Genomic DNA, 20204 nt, shown 5'->3' with positions numbered 1-20204 from the left:
TGGAGGGAGTTGTAATAAGGGAGAGAGATGCATTCCATCGAGGTCGGGTCGGAGTTGGGTACCCAGAGGTGAAATCAAGAACTGAGTGACTTAAACTTAATTCCTGTGCACAACCCCAGTCTCCTCCCCCTCCCCGAGGACCAGGACTTGGGACCGAATCTGTCTCCACCAGCTCAGCTTCTTCAACACAAAGATGAACAACAATACAGTTCATTCTGCAGCTTGTCACTTTTTAATGGATATTTTTATTAATTACAAATTGAAGTTATCGATACAATCAGTAACATGATGCCTTTTCTCACTGGCCCCTGAGTTGAGAGAAACATTGAAATTTGTCCGTGTAATCCCTGTGGGATAAGGTTGGACAAACCAGCACTACCCTCAGTCTGTTATCATAGCGACAGGCTGCTTCATTGCTGAAACATTGAACTGACATGAGAAAATCCTGGATGGATTGATTAGTGAGTGAATTTGATTGATTGATGAATTTGGGTAAAAGAATATTTCAGCACATTCTTCAACTGCTGCCTGAACTTAATCTGGGTCACGGCATAAATCGCGGTGTTTGTGCAGCAACTAAGGAGCTGCAGCATGAAGCCCAATCCAGCACAAAGTAATCTAGATACACAGACTGATACCCAATCCACCACATCCGCTTCCATATAAAATGCACCTTTAACACTGACCATAACAGGATGAAATTGGCCGAGATCACAAAGAGTAAAATGATGGATTTTTTTCGATTCCTCATTTCTGTGTCACACTGACCATCCTCATTGGTGTGAGCCCGGAGTCTCCTGCGGGCTCTGCTGTTCACTAAAATGTGTCTGACGGTGAAAACATTGAGCAGCAGAATCAGGAGAAATGGGAGAGCCGGGGTTTGAATGTGATGGAGGAACTTGCTTGTGAGCTAGACACGAGAAATTGCAACATCGATTGTTACATCACAAAACAAGGGGACATTCCCCAGCAAATATTGCCCTGTGAACATAAAATACCAGAAAATGTTCTTTAAACAGCTCAGCACAGTCAGTGTTCCCAAAACCACAGCCGCTGTTTTCTCACTGCAATATTTACTTTTCAGCTTCTGGCAACAAATGGCCACAAATCGATCAAAGGTGAAAGTGACGGTGAACCAGACAGAAAAGTCAGTGGCTGCATAAAGCAGGACGGCGTGGATATTACACACAGGGATGGACTCCAGGAAATAAAACTGTTCCTGATAAACAATGGGAATGGGTCTCAATATCAGGTCAAGGATAATAACTAGTAGGTCCACCACTGCTATGGCCCGCAGGTAACGTCTGACACATGGAGACAATCCACAATCTCTATAAAGCAGTAAATAGATCGTCACTACATTAACTGTGAGGAAGGAAAACAAACAATTCATGCATCAGTCTGGAGGCATATTTACCAGTTTGATTGAGGACAGTGTGAGAATTTTAAATCATTCACTGTATTCATAGAATTATTAAAATAATTGGAGTTGAGGTAACAAAAGGTAAGTTCTCAATTATTTATAAAATGTGACACAAAATGGGATCTCTTCCCTCGGGAATCTTATCTTTTGTTCAATTAACTAACGTTCGACCGTTCACAAATAGTGTCGGTTACAGAATATTGCGGGGTATTTCGGTTATAGAATTTGAGGGAGTCATAAAGATCCACATCACAAACGCCCTTCTGTCCATCAGTTTTGGTGAAATACACTCAGCCTCGTAGTGGAAATTTCTCCCCAAACTCAACTCAATTGGTACTTCTCACGCAAAAAAAAACAATAATTTTTAAGTTGATCATTTGATATCAGATACTCTTTATGATTATACAGATGTGATTCCCTTTTCGAGATCCCCCCAACCTCATTTTCAGTTTTGTATAAAACTCCCAAATGTAAAATGTCCTGAATATTCAGTTCCCAAAATTGGTCACCCTGTAGCCATGTCACTCTAATGCCAATAAATCATATCGACTTAATTTAATATATAGATTGAATTCCTCAATATTCTTGAGAATTCGACGCACAATACATAAAGTGCCTTTATTCATCTTTTTGAGCCATTATTTGCTGCTTCATTGTTGCCTTTATTCCTCATTTTGACCGGTCACGAAACAGTCTGACATCGCCATCCTCAGAGAATCAGACCTGATGGTTAATGTTTCATGAAGCACCTTCACCATCCCTGGGTATATCCTGTCCCACTGGCAGGACAGACCCACCAGTGGTGGTGGCATCATGGTATACAGCCAGGGAAGGAGTTACCCTGGAATTCCCCAACATTGATTCCTGAATCCGAGAAATCTCATGGCAACAGGTCAAAGATGGTCAAGGAACTCACCTGATGATGGACATCTACTGCCCTCCATAGTTCTCCTCGATGTTAAAAACAAATCGTGGGAAGCACTGAGGGTGGCAAGGCCACAGAACGTACTCTGGGTGTGGTACTTTAATGTCCATCACCAAGAGTGTCTCCACAGGCTCATCACTGACTGAGCAGGGCAAGGTCTAAAATACACAGCAGCCAGACTGTGGGAAGTGTTGAATGAACCAACAAGAGGGAAACATTCTCACCAAACTACTCATAACAGATACATCTTTCCCTAACAGTGTCTGTGGAGCACCCTGCACACAGACCTGGCGGTGGGAAAGCCTCGTCCTCATATTGAAGATACCATCCACTGTTTTAGTTAACAGTACCTCCCGGGGATACTTCTGAAGGACCAACACCACCTCCTTCAGACAGTTCATATATTGAAACTAATCTGTGATATTTACTGCTCTTCATAATTGTCCTGGCATCTTCAATAATCAAGCATTGACATTGTCAGAGTCACAATCCCCATGAAACAACTGAAATACTCACACAATCACTATGAGCAAGTGAAATACTGATATACTCACACGGAGCGGGTCAAATGCTGTCAATGGAGCAACAGAACTCCTGACACATACCACATGGAGCGAGTGAAATATTGACAAACCATCGAGCAAGAGAAATCGTGATAAGCTCCCCTTATCTGTGTTAGTATGGATGTGTTTGTGTCTGCATCTGTGTGACTCTGCGGGGCAGGTCTGACAGTCTCTGTGTTGCTTGAAGAGATGCAATGCCACCCTCTGCTGGCCTCCACACGCCAATGCATAGGCAGTGGCGGAGGTGAAAACCATCAGGGATTCACTTCGGGAGGGAGTCGGGGAGGGCAGTAGCTCACAACATCATCAAAACTTATTCATTTCTTATTCATCAACTTAACTAAGTGTCTTTTTAAATTTGCAACTTCCACTGCGTCCTCTGGAGGTTCATTCCACGCACAAATCACTCTCTGTGTACAAAAATTGCTCCTTGTGTCTTTACAAAATCTTTACTCCTCTAATCTTAGAATATACCCCTAGTCTTGAAAACCTCCACCCGAGGGAAAAGGCATCTGTCATTCAACTTATCTGTACCCCTCATGATTTTATAAACCTCTATAAAGTCACCCCTCAACCTCCTACGCTCCTGTGAAAAATATTCCAGCTCATCCAGCTTCTCATTATGACTCAAACTATCCATTCCCAGCAACATTCTGGTAAATATCTGCTGAACCCTCTCCAGCTTAATAATATCCTCCCTATAACAGTGAGACCAGAACTCGACACAGTACTCCAGAAGAGGTTTCACCTACGTCATGACACCAGGTTCTTGTCCAACAGGTTTATTCGAAAACACAAACTTTCGGAGTCTCTCTCCTTCTGTAGGTGCTCTTGAAAGAGGAAGCAAACAGACACGGAATTTTAAGTAAAATACCGCAGATTGAACGGTTTCCAGCTCTCATGGAGTTGTCGGTCGTCCGGAAGACATGAGAGAGAATATCGGCAGTTTTTGGCGTCTGAATTTGGAAACGGATCGAGAGAGAGTGCAGAATTACTCAGTCTGATCTATCGCCAATCAGCAGCAGTTATGGAGGTCTTGGCCAATTATCAGTAATAGAAAAAGTAATTACCGAAGAAGGGTCTAGACCCGAAACGTTAGCTTTCCTGCTTCTCTGATGCTGCTTGGCCTGCTGTGTTCAATCAGCTCTACACTTTGTCATATCTGTTCTCCGTCTGTCTTCCACCTTCCACGCACCTTCCATTTGTTGAGGATTTTATTGGTGCCAGCAACTGTGATCGAATCGGGGGATCTGGTTACATTGCGACTACATTTAAATCCTCTCCCAACTGAGAAAGCCCTCGAAAATTTAATTACAGTTTCAAGGAAACTAAAACACATATTGTGCAATGAATTGAATTATTGATAATGTTTAATCTATGTGTTAGTATTATAGAACGAAAAACCAATGCCCATGATTCAAATCTGAACGACTAACAGTGAAATGCGAGAGACACTCAGCAAAGCAGGACAGTCTGACACACGCAAGATGACCAGCAGAATGGGGATGGAATTGGTTGGTTATGCTGGGAGACAGGGACAACAGCGAAAGGTGGGAATCACTGAAAAGGGAATCACGGGATAAAGACACGTGACTAGGTCAGGGAATGGGGACAGCACAGCGATGCTGCCTGAGGTACTTGCCTCGGACTGTCTCTCTCCTGGGCAGGGCTGGGTTAAGTGTCAGGAAGCTGCAAGTTGAAAGGTTCTTCTGTGAATTCGGCGGCACTGAGGTTGTATCAGAGATAGTAGGAACTGCAGATGCTGGAAAATCTGAGATAACAAGGTGTAGAGCTGGATGAGCACAGCAGACCAAGCAGCATCATAGGAGCAGGAAGGCTGACACTTCGGGCCTAGACCCTTCATCAGAAATGGGGGAGGGGAAGGCGGTTCTGAAATAAATAGGGAGAGAGGGGGACGTGGATAGAAGATGGATAGAGGAGAAGATAGGTGGAGAGGAAACAAACAGGTCAAAGAGGCAGGGATGGTGCCATAAAGGTGAGTGTAGGTGGGGAGATAGGGAGGAGATAGGACAGCCCAGGGAGGACGGACAGGTCAAGGAGGCGGGATGAGGTTAGTAGGTAAGAAATGGGGGTGCGAAATGAGGTGGGAGGAGGGGATAGGTGGGAGGAAGAACAGGTTAGGGAGGCGGGGACGAGCTGGGCTGGTTTTGGGATGCGGTAGGGGGAGGGGAGATTTTGAAGCTTGTGAAATCCACATTGATATTATTGGGCTGCAGGGTTCCCAAGCAGAATATGAGTTGCTGTTCCTGAAACCTTCGGGTGGCATCGTTGTGGCACTGCAGGAGGCCCAGGATGGACATGTCGTCTGAGGAATGGGAGGGGGAGTTGAAATGGTTCGCGACTGGGAGGTGCAGTTGTTTATTGTGAACCGAGCGTAGGCGTTCTGCAAAGCGGCCCCCAAGCCTCCGCTTGGTTTTCCCGATGTAGAGGAGGCCACAACGGGTACAGCGGATGCAGTATACCACATTAGCAGATGTGCAGGTGAACATCTGCTTGATATGGAAAGTCTTCTTGGGGCCTGGGATGGGGGTGAGGAGGGAGGTGTGGGGGCAGGTATAGCACTTCCTGCGGTTGCAGGGAAAAGTGCTGGGTGTGGTGGGGCTGGAGGTGAGTGTGGAGCGGACAAGGGAGTCACGGAGAGAGTGGTCCCTCCGGAAAGCAGATAAGGGAGGGGAGGGAAAAATGTCTTTGGTGGTGGGGTCGGATTGCAGACAGCGGAAGTGTCGGAGGATGATGCGTTGGACTGAGGTTGTGACTGATAGGTCGGGTGTGTATATCAGACCAGGAACAGCCTCTGGTCCGCCTTTTCTTCGTGAATATTTCACTTGAGTTGAGTTGGTGACTGTTTAGAACTCTGCCCGTATCCCGGTAATGTAGGTGAACAGTAGGTCACTGTGTGTAGATCATATCACCAACCCTCTCTCTTCCCGTTTCTCCCAATCCCAGTTACACGCTGCTGGCTCCGGGGTCTCTGGTGGATGCGGGACTGCAGTCAGTCTTGGCGCTGGTTTGGGTGCACGGAAGGCGTTTTAGTTTCTGGGGATAATGACAGATCATTCTGCCCAGCAGGACAGAATCTAATCTATCAGCAGGGAATCACTCCATCCTCAGAGACTAGGGTTAGTTTCTTCAGAGCAGATTAGACTGAGGAAGGGTCAGCGGACCCGCAACGTTATCTCTGACTTTTTTTCTTCACAGACCTGAAGACCGTTTCCAGCAACTTCTGTTTTTGTTGTAGAGTGAGGGGGGACATGATTGAGATGTATAAATTTATGAGAGAATAGAGTAAACAAGAACGAATCTTCCTGCTTGGTAATGGAATCAGTATCTGGGGACCTAGATTGATGGTAAGGGGCAGGAGGTTTCGATGAGATGTGAGGAATCTTTTTCACTCAGGTGGGGGGGGCGAGGGGGGGGGGGAGTGGGGGGAGGGGGGGGGGGATGTGGTTGGAATCTGAAACTTACTGCCGGGAGTCTGGTAGAGGTAGAAACCGTCAGAACATTCCAGAAAGATTTCGATACATGAAATAAACACAGTAAGAACTGCGGATGCTGTAAATCAGAAACAAAACAAAAATTGTTGACAAAGTTCTGCAGGTCTGGCAGCATCTGTGAAGAGAAATCAGAGTTAACTTTTCGGGTCGAGTTTCCATTCCTTAGATCTATTCTCTCTGCGGATGCTGCCAGACGTGCAGAGCTTTTTCAGCAATTTCTGTTTAAATGTGATACAATTACGGACAAGACTTTGGGTAAAGTGCAGGAAATGGCACTTAAATAGTTAGAAGAGTGTAGTTGACTGGCACAGATTCGATGGGTGGAAGAGCGTTTTTCTCTGCTGTGGACTCCGAAACTGGCTGAATGCTTCAGGTCGGTGAGCAAAGGGCACGGGGAGGGGGGCGGTGAACGAAGGGAATGAGCGGGTGAAGGGCGGGAGAGCTTCACCGACAAAAGGTTTCATGTTGCGAAATCAAGAGGGTGATGGAGAAGTACAGAGACAAAAGAAGTGTTTGGATGAGGTGTGAATGGGGCATTAGTAATCGCGAATGTAGTGTAAAGATAATCAGGGACATACATACAGAAAAAGGAGCAGAAGGGAACCATTTTTCCAGAGAAAAGGAATTTTCTTTTCACCCAGAAAGTGAGGAACCTGTGGAATTCGTTGCAACAGGAAGCGGCTGAGCCCAGAACTTTGAATATTTTCTAGAAAGAGTTAGATATGTCTCCGAGGGCTGAAGGGGTGAAAGGCTGTGGAGATAAAACCGGAACAGCATAGTGAACAGTGCAATCGCCATGTAGGGCCGCATGGCCTACACATGCTGTAGCAACGAATTAATGCAGACGCTGGAGTCTGTACTGAAAACAACAAATGTTGGGGATCACTGCGGGTCAGACAGCATCATGCAATGTGGACAATGTGGAAACAGGTCATTTGGCCTAACAAGTCCACACCGCCCGTCCGAGGAGCATATCACCCAGGCCCATTGCCCGAGCCCTGCATTGCCAATGTCTAACCGACCTAAACTTAACATCCCTGGACACGATGGGCAATTTAGTGCGGCCAATTCACCTACCCTGCACATCTTTAGACTTTGGGAGGAAACCGGGGAAATGATGAGAGTGGGAAAAGATGTGTAGATAGTTTGGGTCATGTTGAGATCAAAAGGGAGGAGGTATTGAGGGTCTTGAAAAACATTAATGGAGATAAGTCCCCAGGGCCTGATGGGATATACCCCAGAATACTGAGAGAGGCAAGGGAGGAAATGGCTGGGGCCTTGAAGGAAATCTTTGTATCCTCACTGGGTACATAAGAACATAAGAATTAGGAGCAAGAGTAGGCCTTCCGGCCCTTCGAGCCTGCTCCGCCATTCAATAAGACCATGGCTGATCTTTTCATGGACTCAGATCCACTTACCCGCGTTCTCACCGTATCCCTTAATTCCTTTATTGTTCAAAAAAATATCTACCTTATCTTTAAAAACGTTTACTAAAGTAGCGTCAACTACTTCACTGGGAAAGGAATTCCATAGATTAACAACCCTCTGGGTGAAGAAGTTTCTTCTCAATTCAGTCCTAAATCTGCTCCCTCTAATCTTGAGGCTATGCCCTCGTGTCCTACCTTCACCTGCCAGTGGAAACATCCTCTCTACTTCTATCTTATCTATTCCCTTCATAATTTTATATGTTTCCATAAGATCCCCCCTCAATCTTCTGAAAAGATTGGAGGTCCCAGCGGATTGGAGAATATCCAGTGTTGTTCATTTGTTTAAGAAATGTGGCAGGGATAATCCAGCAAATTACAGGCCGGTGAGCCTTACATCAGTGGTAGGGAAAATATTGGAGAGAATTCTTCGAGACAGGATTTACTCCCACCTGGAAATCAGTGGGCGTACTAGCGAGAGGGAACATGGTTTTGTGAAGGGGAGGTTGTGTATCACTAACTTGGTTGAGTTTTTATGATGAAGTGACGAAGATGATCAATGTGGGGAGGGCAATAGATGTTGTCTATATGGACTTCAGTAAGGCCTTTGACAAGGTCCCTCATGGCAGGCTGATACAGAAGGTAAAGTCGCACAGGGTCAGAGGTGAGCTTGCAAGATGGATAACAAAACTGGCTCGGTCATAGAAGACAGAGGGTAGCAGTGGAAGGGTGTGTTTCTGAATGGAGGGTAGTGACTAGTGGTATTCCTCAGGGATCAGTGTTGGGACCTTTGCTATTTGTAATATACATAAAGGATTTGAAGGAGAATATAACTGGTCTGTTTAGTAAGTTTGCCAATGACACAAAGGTTCGTGGAATTGTGGATAGCGATGAGGACCGTCAAAGGATACAGCAGGATATAGATCAGTTGGTGACTTGGGCAGAGAGATCGCAGTTGGAGTTTAATCCAGAAAAAATGTGAGGTAATGCTTTTTGGAAGTTCTAATGCAGATGGAAAATATACAGTAAATGGCAGAACCCTTAAGAGTACTGAAAGGCAGAGGGATCTGGGTGTACAAGTACACAGGTCACTGAAAGTGACAACGCAGGTGGAAAAGGTAGTCAACAAGGCATATGGCATGATTGCTTTCATTGGTTGAGTTTAAAAATTGGCAGATGATGTCGCAGCTTTATAGAACCTTAGTTAGGCTGCATTTGAAATTCTGGTTACCACACTACCAGAAGAATGTGGTGGCCTTGGAGAGGGTACAGAAAAGATTTACCAGGATGTTGCCTGGTATGGAGGGTATTAGCTTTGAGGAGAGGTTGGAGAAACATGGGTTGTTCTCACTGGAACGATGGAGGTTGAGGGGTGACATGATTGAGGTCTACAGGATTATGAAGAGCATGGACAGAGTGGACAGTCAGAAATTTTTTTCCCAGGGTGGAAGAGTCAGATACCGGGGTCATGGGTTAAAAGTGCAAGGGGCAAGGTGATGTATGAGGCAAGTTTTTTTTTAATACAGAGAGGTTGGAGGGTGCCTGGAACTCGCTGCATGGGGATGTAGTGGAAGCACATACTACAGTGACTTTTAAAGGGTGTCTTGACGTATATATGAATAGGATGGGAAGAGAGACCCTTTCTTCATTTTCTGAAGAAGGGTCTCGACCCGAAACGTCAGCTTTCCTGCCCTCTGATGCTGCCTGGCCTGGTGTGTTCATCCAGCTCTACACCTTGTTATCTCAGATTCTCCAGCATCGGCAGTTCCAACTATCTCTGGGAATAGAGGGATATGGTCCCTGGAATGGTAGGGGGTATTAGTTGTGATGGGCAGCATGTCAGTGCAGGCTTGAAGGGCGGAAGGGCCTGTTCCTGTACTGTAATTTTCTTTGTTCTTTGTTATATTATGTCACCACCCTCATCACTGAGGAACATAAAGCCAATGAACACGAGCTTTTTAAAGATGTAAGCTTGAAGGACAATCTTGAAAAGGAGAGAGAGTCAGTGAGGTATATGGAGAGAATTGCAGACCATATGGCCTAAGGTCTAGGTCAGTAATATATCAAAAGAACGATTCAGATGCTGCTTAACCTGATGAGTGTTTCAACATTTTCTGTTTTACTTCAGATTTACAATATTTTTGCTTCTGCACTTGTTCTTAGGAATCAAAGCGTTTGGGGAGAAAATGGGAACAGTTGAGTTGTAGGTCCATATAATGCTTCCTTCAGTACTTTATCACCCAGCTCCGCCTCCCATTTATAGTTTGTGCAAATACTGATTGGCTTTAATGTTAGGTTTTAATGATAATCCAACAGTTTAGATCATAGTTTTTCTCCCCAAGTATTGGCTCCATGAATGGTCAGGTGAATTTCTCTCAATTTCACAACCTGTGTGTGTTATTCTGTTTTCTTTCTCTCTCAGCTGTTTTTATCTCCTGTTTGAAAGGTTAATTTGTCATTAAAGGATTCAGATGAAACCACACCCAGCTTTGACAGTCATTCTGTTTATCGGAACCTGTTTATCAAAGGAATTTGAAGAGGAAACAGTAGCATTCACACTGGGCAGAAACGCGCCTACATTGTATCTGTAACAGTCTGCAAGCATTTATCGAAAATGTAGAAACACCAGCACAGTCGCACGAGGGAGAGACTCTGGAAAAATGTGGACTGCCTGAAGGGAACTCTTTCCCCATCCCAACTGGAAATTCACCAACGCAGTAACAACAAGTAGAAGCTGTTCACCTGTTCTGAATGCGCAAAAGGATTCACTCAGTCATACAGCCTGCTGACACACCACCGAGTTCATACTGGGGAGAAACCGCCCAGCTGCTCCCAATGTGGGAAGCGATTCAATCAGTCATACAACCTGCAAACACACCAGCGAGTTCACACTGGGGAGAAACCATTTACATGCTCCAAGTGTGGATGGGATTCACTCGGTCATCCCGCAGACAACAGCGTGTTCACACTGGGGAGAGACCATTCACTTGCATCATGTGTGGGAATGGATTCACAGAGTCATATAAACTGCTGAGACACCAGCGGGTTCACACTGGGGGGAAACCATTCACTTGCTCTGTGTGTCGGAAGGCATTCACACATTCACTCAACCTGCAGATACACCAGCGAGTTCACACTGGAAAGAAACCATTCACTTGCTTTGTGTGTGGGAAGGGATTCACTCAGTCATTCAGCCTGCTGAAACACCAGTGAATTCACCAATAAACACAGTTGAAGGATTTTGTTTCTCTCTTATTCCCACCATGGAATGAGCATTGATCTTGAGCAGTTGAAATATTAATAAAATTGTCTATCTGGAGGACTTGGTTTCGAAAATGATCACATCATTGAATGTGCACACATTCACATTGGATAGAGACTGTCCATCTGCACAGATTGTGAACAAGTATTTTCTGGTTCATCAGGACTGGTTAATCATATATTCTGGGGTCTGTTTCCGATGATGTTTGGAAAGACCATGAGTCTGGTTATCTTTTGGGGATAAAAGAAAAACACAGTATCGAATAGCTTTCACTTAAATTCATGACAATCAATATTAATTGATATTAATTTCAATATCTCAGATATTAGTTTCTTTTGAAGGGCTCTCCATCTTACCTACTTCCTCTATCCTCACCTGCAACAATTTTGATGATCTCATGAAATTTCTTTGTGACTAAGAATGAGACAATCTGATCAGCTACCTCTGCTGCTTCCTTCCCTACCGCTATGTCAAGCTATCTCTTAAACTCCCCTTGCTGCAATTGTGATCCTACATCATTGTAAACTCTTGTCTTGTCATTGCATGTAGCTTCTTGCATATAGGGCCTACAGGTAGGAGGTTCACTCTTTCCTTCCATCAACAGCAGTAGAATCGTGCTCTAACAAAATTTGCAAAATCATGGCCTGGCATAATCCCCAACTTGCCGATTACCATCAAGCCAGAGAATCAAAACTGGTTCAATTGAGAATTCAGGAGGGCATGTCAAGAACTGCAGCATGAATAGCTAAAAATGAGATGATGTGGAGTTGCCGGGGTTGGACTCGGGTCAGAAGTCAGATGACACCAGGTTATAGTCCAACTGGTTTATTTGAGATCACAACCATTTGGAGCATTGCCCCTTTGTCAGCTGAAGTGAAAAATGAGATGTCAACCTGTTGAAGTCACCAAAGAGGGCTACTTCCATGCTAAACAGCACAAGCAGCAAATTTGATGAAAAACAGGACAGATCTAGGATGTGCAGTCCAGCCACATCTAATTGTGAATGGTGGTAGACAATTGGACAACTTACTGGAGGAGAAGGCTCAACAAATATCCCCATCTTTGATGATGGAGAACAGCACATTAGTGCAAATGTTATGCCTAAACCATGCACAACAACCTCCACCCAAAAGTGCTGAGTGGGCGATACATATCAGTTTCCCCAGCATTACAAATGTCAGTTTTCAGCCAATTCAATTCACTCCACGTGATATCATGAAATGGCTGGAGGCAGTGGATCCCGTCCTCACAAGATTCTGGCAATAGTACTGCAGGCTTGTGCTCCAGAATTTGCTACTCCCCAGGCCAATCTGTTGCAGTGCAGTTACAACACTGGCATCTACACAACAATGTGAATCATTGCCCAGGTATGCCCATCGCATATAAAACAGGACAAATCCAATGTTGCCCATTATTACCTCATCAGTCTGCCTCTTGATCATCACCATATTAATGGAACATGTCATCAACAGTGCTCATAAGCAACGCTTGTTTAGCAATAATATGTTTACTGATGCTCAGTTTGGATTCCATTAGGGCTGGTCAGTTCCTGACCACGTTACAGCCTTGGTTCAACCATGGACGAAAGAGCTGAATTCCAGAAGTGGGGTGACAGTGACAGCCCTTGACATCAAGATTGCATTTGATTGAGTTTGGTATCAAACATCCCGAGAATAACTGGAATCAATGGAAAGTGGGGGAGTGTTCTTTGCTTATTGAAGTCATACTGGCACAGAGGAAGATGGTTGTCATTGTTGAAGGTTAGTCGTCTAATCATCTTCAGTTGTCTCGTCAATGACTTTCCCTCCATTATAAGGTCGGAAGTGGGGTTGTTCACTAATGATTGCACAATGATGACCATAATTTGTGACTTCTCATGTACTGAAGCAGTTTGTGTTCAAATGTAACAAGACCAGGTCAATATCAAGTGTCGAGTAACATTCACGCTGCACAAATGCCAGGCAATGACATTCTCCAACAAGGGACAATCTAACCACCAACCTTTAGTATTGAATGTGGTTAGCATCAGTGAATTCGCTCGTGTTAATATCCGCGGGAGTTCTATTGACAAGAAACCCAACTGGATTCGCCATTCAACTACAGCAGCCATAATAAGAGGTCAGAGGCTAGGAATACAACAGTAACTAACTCACTCCCGACTCCCCATCATCTAAAAGGCAGAAGGTAGGAGTGTGATGGAATACTTCCCACCTGCCCGGATGGGTGTGGTTCCCACAAACTCTGGCTCGAGTCTGCAGCTGCTTGCCCTGGAAATCTTGGCTCGAGGTGGGGAAAGGGAACAATGGGTGGGGGCGGGCCTACAGTGTCCGCGCTTCTGACCGCCTGCTTGGAAACCGTGAACGTCACCGCCGAACCTAGCGATTCCTATTGGCTGCTTCAGGCAGGCCCCACCCTCTATTGTGTGACGTCACAATACGGAAGTTTTCCGATGAGGTTCAGTGAAAGTTTCTCACTGCAACATCTGCGAGCAAAACAATATCTCGCTCTTCCCATTTCTTTTCCCATCCTGGGAGAGAGCGACAGAGCGAGACAGAGAAAGACACTGTTCTACTTGCAGCAATTAAAGTGAGTGGACTTGAATCCAGGGAAGGAGTGTACTCTGCAGCGGTCACTTCAGGTATGTCACTCTTAAATTTACTGTCATTATTTGCTCTCTCAGCATCACACATTTATTTCCCTGGTTAAAAGGATTGCCTCATTCCTCATGATCATGATTATAGGATTTCTATCAGAGATGGTCAGGATTTGAGGGGCAGTAAGTTAAAAATAATGCATTGTATATGACACAGATGTAGAATTCAATTATATCTGCATATATGTTTAGGGTGGGCGCCAGGATGAAGATTTTCACGTGTTTGTGTCCTGCACAGCAAGTAGTAAGTAGCTCAGAGATAATAAGAACTGCAGATGCTGGAGTCAGAGATAACACTGTGTGGAGCTGGAGGAAACGTCAACTTTCCTACTTGTCTGATGCTGCCTGGCCTGCTGTGTTCCTCCAGGTCCACACGGTGTTTCACAATGGAGAGAGGCCATTCGCCTCCTGTACATGTGGGAAGGGTTTCGTTCATTCATCTGCCCTACTGACACGTCAGCTTGTTCACACTGGGGAGAGACCGTTCACCTGCTCCAAGTGTCAGAAGGAATTGAGTTAGTCAGGCCACCTGCTGTTACACTATCATGTTCACAGTGGGGAGAGACTGCTCACCTGCTCTGTGAGTGAGAAGGGATTCAGTTAGTCATGCCACTTTCTGTTGCATTATCCTGTTCATATTGGGAAAAGGCTTTTCACCTGCTGTCAGTGTGGAAAAGGTTTCAGTGATCCATACATGCTGCAGAGACACTAACGGGTTTACCACTGGGGAGAAGCCATTCACTTGCCCAAGTGTTGGAAGGGATTCAGTCATTCATCTGCCCTGCTCACACATTAGTGAGTTCACAAGTGACTCCAGGTGTTGGATTCTGCTGTTATTGCTGCTGGAAATCACATCTAGGACTTGGCCATGTTCATTCTGACAATGGGTGAAGTGGCAGAGTCAGAGGGTTACTTTTCACTGGACTTGCCGCACTTACCACTTTGGTTCCAGTGAAGCTGGTGTTCCTTGATCCTGGGATTATGCATTCCCACTGAAATCACGACCAACAGCTGATGGAGCACAGCTACTTTATCCTGGATATGAAATCATGTTCTTTCTTTTTCACTGCAGGTGGATTCTCAGTAAATACCTGCCTCAGTTCTATTGATCCCGCAGCACAGGGCCATGTGTATCGGCTCAATTAGTCCCTGTCAGTGTTTATGTTCCACATGAGCTTCCACCCACCTCTCTTTATTTCTCTCCTCCCTCTACCTACCAGCATATCTGTCTGTTCCAGAAGCTGCCAAACAGTGGCGCAGGGTGAGCTGTGCCACTGCATCCACTTGCCCCACTCGAACCTGACTGGTCCAGCCTGATTGCTGTGGTTCACCAAAGGCCACAACTGACATCATCAAGCCTGAAGGAGCAACAGCGAGCTCGAGCCTTGTATGGTCGTGCCTCAACCAAATGGTGCTGTCAGACTATGTTTTAATCAGCAACAGGGGAATGCAGCGGGAGGGAGGTAACATCACCCACATTGCAATCTGGATAAATCTTTAAGAATTGTCAACAGGTGTCGTTTTCCCCAAATTTAACTTAAAACACGGCCAGCAGCAGCTGGAGCTTCCTCTTCATTCTTGGACAGTCATAACATTTGTCCCTCATTGTGGACTTCACTGATTCAAGTTTTGCTGTTTGGTATCAATGCAGCACCAGGTCCATACAGTAATTCAACGGACTCCAGGAACAGCTGGTATCTCAGGTGAATGACTATTCCTGGTGTATTGCACGTCAGAGCAGATGCCTGTCCGATCAGATTAGGAGCAGCGCTGGCGTAAATGCAAGATTATTTCTGTGAGAGCAGATCTCTGTCAGATGTAGAGAAGAGAGATTCTCAATTAGACAAAGAGTAACCAGAATTTGTGGCATGTGAAAGATTCCATGTAGACTTGTTCAGTATTGAATTTTAATTAGAGACAGACCACAAGTCATTAGGAATAATTCACTCTCCCAGATCTGAACCTTGTGCCAGAATTGAAAGATGGTGTTTGGAGACTCTGGGAGTCTTGGGACAAAGTGGCTTACATTTCTGGAAAGATGAACATCACTGACCCGCTGTCCCCATGACAGAGGGAGGGTCAAACACACAGATCTTCACTGGAGAAGGAAGCTGAATCATTGGTGCTGTTTGACGTAGTTCGTGCACCCAGAACAATGACAATGAGAAAGATTGACAGAGAGTCAGACAAAGATCCAGAATTGGATGCCATCAGATGGGGATTCTGAGCTGGAAACCTGGAAAATTGCCCATTGAGGGTGGACATGGCTGTACAAGATGAACTGTGCATGACTGGGAAATGTGTTCTAAGAGGCAACAGACTCTCGAGACACACAAAGGCTTTGGTCTAGCCTGCAGGTAGAAGCACATTTGGATACCTTCGGGCTAGATGGTGGTCAGCAAAACTTACGTAGTGGAGTCTGGTGACTAGGGATGGAGAGCGAAGTGGAGCAGTTTGTGGAAATCTGTTGTGGATATCACCCTGTCAGCATCCCCAGTGCACCAGAACCAGTTCTCAGCACACTGTTACCGGCTGGACCATGGGAGGACATTTCACAGTTGTCCTCTGGTGATTAATGGCAGCTTTTGAAGAGAAGAGTGACAGAACCTGAAGAGAGACAACTATTGATACTATCAGTACACGTGGAGAGTTTGATGATCAGCAATGTAGTGAGATCAGTGTTGATGGAGCAGACGGTGGGTCTCATGTACATGGTAAGATTTGAGGAAGAATGAGAGGAGATAGGAGGGAAACTGAGGGCTTGTGCAAATGGAAATGTTAGGGGCAGTTTCGTCAATGTTCAGGTGGAAGGGAGGGAAGCAGCAGAGACTTTTTTCCTTCAACAGAAGTTCAAGACCTCCCCTTTCCATGTCCTAACAGAATTTTGTCATGCTTTGGCTGGCAAACTATTTAATTTAGCTTAATTGTCTTTATTTTTGTGCATAATTATCCCTGATAATGGAACAATAAACAGTTGAATCTCTTCCCTTAATTTGGTTTTGAACATAAATCTCAATTAAATTTATTGCTAAAGATTATTATTATTATGGTTACTTAAATGATTTGGATGTGGACCTAGGAGGTATGGTTAGTAAGTTTGCAGATGACACTAAAATTGGAGGTGTAGTGAACAGTGAAGATGGTTACTTCAGAGTACAATGAGACGTTGATCAGATGGGCCAATGGACTGAAGAATGGCAGATGGGGTTTAATTCGCATAAATGTGAGGTGCTGCAGTTTGGAAAGGCAAATCAGAGCAGGACTTGTACACTTAATGGTAAGTTCCTGGGGAGCGTTGCCGAACAAACAGAGCTTGTTGTGCAGGTTCATATTTCCTTGAAAGTGGAGTTGCAGGTAGATAGGATAGTGAAGAAGGCATTCGGTATACTTGCCTTTATTGGTCAGTGCATTGAGTATATGAGTTGGGAGATCATTTTGAAGCTGTACAGGACGTTGGTTAGGTCACTTTTGGAACACTGCATGCTAATTCTGTTGTGAAACTTGAAAGGGTTCAGAAAAGGTTTACAAGGATGCTGCCAAGGATGGACGGTTTAGATATGGTGAGAATCTGAACCGGCTGGGGCTATTTTCCCTGGAGTGTCGGAGACTGAGCGGTGAGCTTAGAGGTTGATAAAATCATGAGGGGCATGGATAGGGTAAATAGACAAAGTCTTTTCCCCGGGGTGGGGGAGTTCAAAACTAGAGGGCATAGGTTTAAGGTGAGAGGGGAAAGATTTAAAGGGGACCTAAGCTGCAACTTTTTCATGCAGAGGGTGGTGCGTGTATGGAACGAACTGCCAGAGGAGGTGGTGGAGGCTGGTTAAAAAAAAGGCATCTGAATGGGTAAAGGAATAGGAACGGTTTAGAGGGATATTGGCCAAATGCTGGCAAATGGGATTAGGTTTATTTAGGATAACCGGTCGGCATGGATGAGTTGGACAGAAGGGTCTGTTTCTGTGCTGTATATCTGTATGCCTGTAAAATCTATTGTTTGTAGCTATTTTATGTTATCAAATTCTAACAATTGATTTTTGTAAGGATGTTCTAGATTAGTCCTTATCATAAAACACTTTGGACAAATATATCTGATATAAAGCTATGTAAGTTTAAATTTTTTTTTGTACTGAATTAATGAACATTGTAATATTTTAAATATATGTACAATTGAACTTAGAGTTTATTGACATGTTCCCTGTTTTTCCCTAGTATCCAATTGCATTGCTACGGTCACTGGCAGACATATCTTTTATTGTTAGTACATTGTGGCCCTGATACATAGCTTCTGGAAAAATTGGAATTAAATCAAGATTCTTACTGTCATGAAATCATGTATTACATCTAAAAAGACTTCCTTTAGATATTTAGCTTTAATAATTCCTCTATCCAAGATTACCTACGATGTAAAGTCTATTGCTGTTTGTTTGAAACTGTTGAATCCTGTGGCTAATGCACGTTGCAAGTCTCCTGAATCTTACACACAGGCAACTTTAAAAATAACAGTGCACAGTCCTTAGCCAGATCATTTGGGGGAGGTTGCAGCATAGTGATAATGTCACTGTGCTCATAATCCAAAGCCCCAGGTTAGTGTTCTGGGATCATGAGTTCAATTTCCACCTCTGCAGGTGGTGAAATTTGAAATTGTGTAAAACCCATCGGATTCATGAAAGGAAATCTACTGTTCTTACGTGGTTTGGGCTACATATGACTTCAGACCCACTTTTAGCTGTCCCTCTCACCAATTAGGGATGGGCAATACCATCCCGCACATCCTGTGAATGGACAAGAAAGAGCATAAATTTGGCATTCTGATTGGAGCAGACAATCGAGAGGGTAGGTGTCTATGATGTCAGATTATCATAAATTTGTTGGTAATTGTTTCTGCTGCAAGAAGTGGGTAATGGTTGTAATCCTCCCATGAAAGTGCATCCTGATCTATTATCACTGTTTGAATCATTTGTCATTTAACTGCCGAGTGTGAGTTTTGCAATGTTGTCTTTTGTCATGTTACATTCTTCCTCAGTTTAGATGCACAGCTTGTTATCAACTGCAAACTTCAATATTGAGTTACTTGTTTCCAAATCTAAATATTCAAAGACAGATGTTGCTGGAAACCACTCAGTACACCAGGAAGCAAGTGTGCAGCGAGAGAGAGAGAGAGAGAGAGAGAGAGAGAGAGAGAGGGAAGACAGAGTGACTGTTTCAGGACTGTAAGCTTTCATCAGATCTGGGGAATATCAAGTGTTGAATAGGCCTCGAGTGAACGTTAGTCCCTTAGAAAAGATGTCCTCGGAGCAGATGTGCTGCTGACTGAAAGAAACAAATGAAACAAGCAAAGGAAAAGAAACAAAATGGGGACAGTGTTTCATTGCTGAAATTGTTGAACTCCGCTGAGTCTAGAAAGGTACAAAGTGTGGAGGAAGGAAGCTGGGTAAGTCAGAGGATTGTTTCCTGGATCCACTCTTGGTCCTGGTTCATTCAGCAAATTGTAGATCAGAACGTGTGGGCCCAAGGAGAAGGTGATCACCGCATCTCAGCCTCTCTTCCCTGGCCATATCTGCACATGGGTAACCTTGGAGACGGAGCTTTCTGGGGAACCATTTCCTGATTTTGACTTCTATTAGTTTGATTTTGTTCGCATATTTGGGGAAACAGGAGGAAAGAATGTTTCACCAAAAAAAACTCCAATTGTCATTTGTTCATTTCTGTGGCTTGCTGCTTGTGATCCTCACATTGTCATTTCTTTTCACAGGTATTCGATGGGAGTAATGTACAGACTTGAAATAAACAACAAATCAATATCTAAGAGAATGACTCTTTTGGGCTTGGAAAAATCATGAGCCTTTGACTGCACAGGGAGAAATGCTCTGACTGTGGAAAATGATTATTTGAAAATTTTAATAGTTCAGATTAAGTGATCAGAGTGTGAGAATGTGGAACGATGGAGTATCTAACTGCCAAACTGGAAAGAACAGACAGTCCCACGGGGGTGGAGGGAAGAATGGGTGACAGAAACTGTATCAAGCAAAGCTAAAAGAAAGGGAAGGAATGGCTTCAGGATTTGATGGTGTTGAACTCAACATTAAGTCCAGAAGAGATTGTTCCCTCTGGGACTTGATCTGAACTATCAACATCCTTTCTCCCTCAGCACACCAACCCCTCGAACTGCAGCCCACCTCCTCCTCCACAGAGATAACAAGGCGTAGAGCTGGATGAATACAGCGGACCAAGCAGCATCAGAGGAGCTGGAAAGCTGACGTTTCGGGCCTAGACACTTCATCAGAAATCCAGCTCTGTTGAAGAGTTATCTAGACTGATCCATTGGTTTGCTTTCGCTCAATGGATGCTGACTGACCTGTTATGATCTCCAGCACTTTGTTTTCAGTAGCATTCTGCAGTAATTTGCTCCTACTCTAAGTCTTTATGACTGATACTAGAAAAC

The 20204-nt window shown here is 44.5% G+C and overlaps 1 protein-coding gene across 1 annotated transcript in view; it reads left to right on the top strand.

Moving 5' to 3' along the window:
• The window catches only part of LOC125483813 (probable G-protein coupled receptor 139), a 140698-nt gene that overhangs the window by 41244 nt on the left and 79250 nt on the right, over positions 1-20204 (top strand). The window contains 1 exon segment of the mRNA XM_048600508.1: positions 19023-19031. Coding sequence (XP_048456465.1) covers positions 19023-19031 — 9 coding nt within the window.

Source organism: Rhincodon typus, chromosome 8 (genome assembly GCF_021869965.1).
Source record: "Rhincodon typus isolate 14 chromosome 8, sRhiTyp1.1, whole genome shotgun sequence".
NCBI lineage: Eukaryota > Metazoa > Chordata > Chondrichthyes > Orectolobiformes > Rhincodontidae > Rhincodon > Rhincodon typus.
This window is presented reverse-complemented; position numbering and strand designations above follow the sequence as displayed.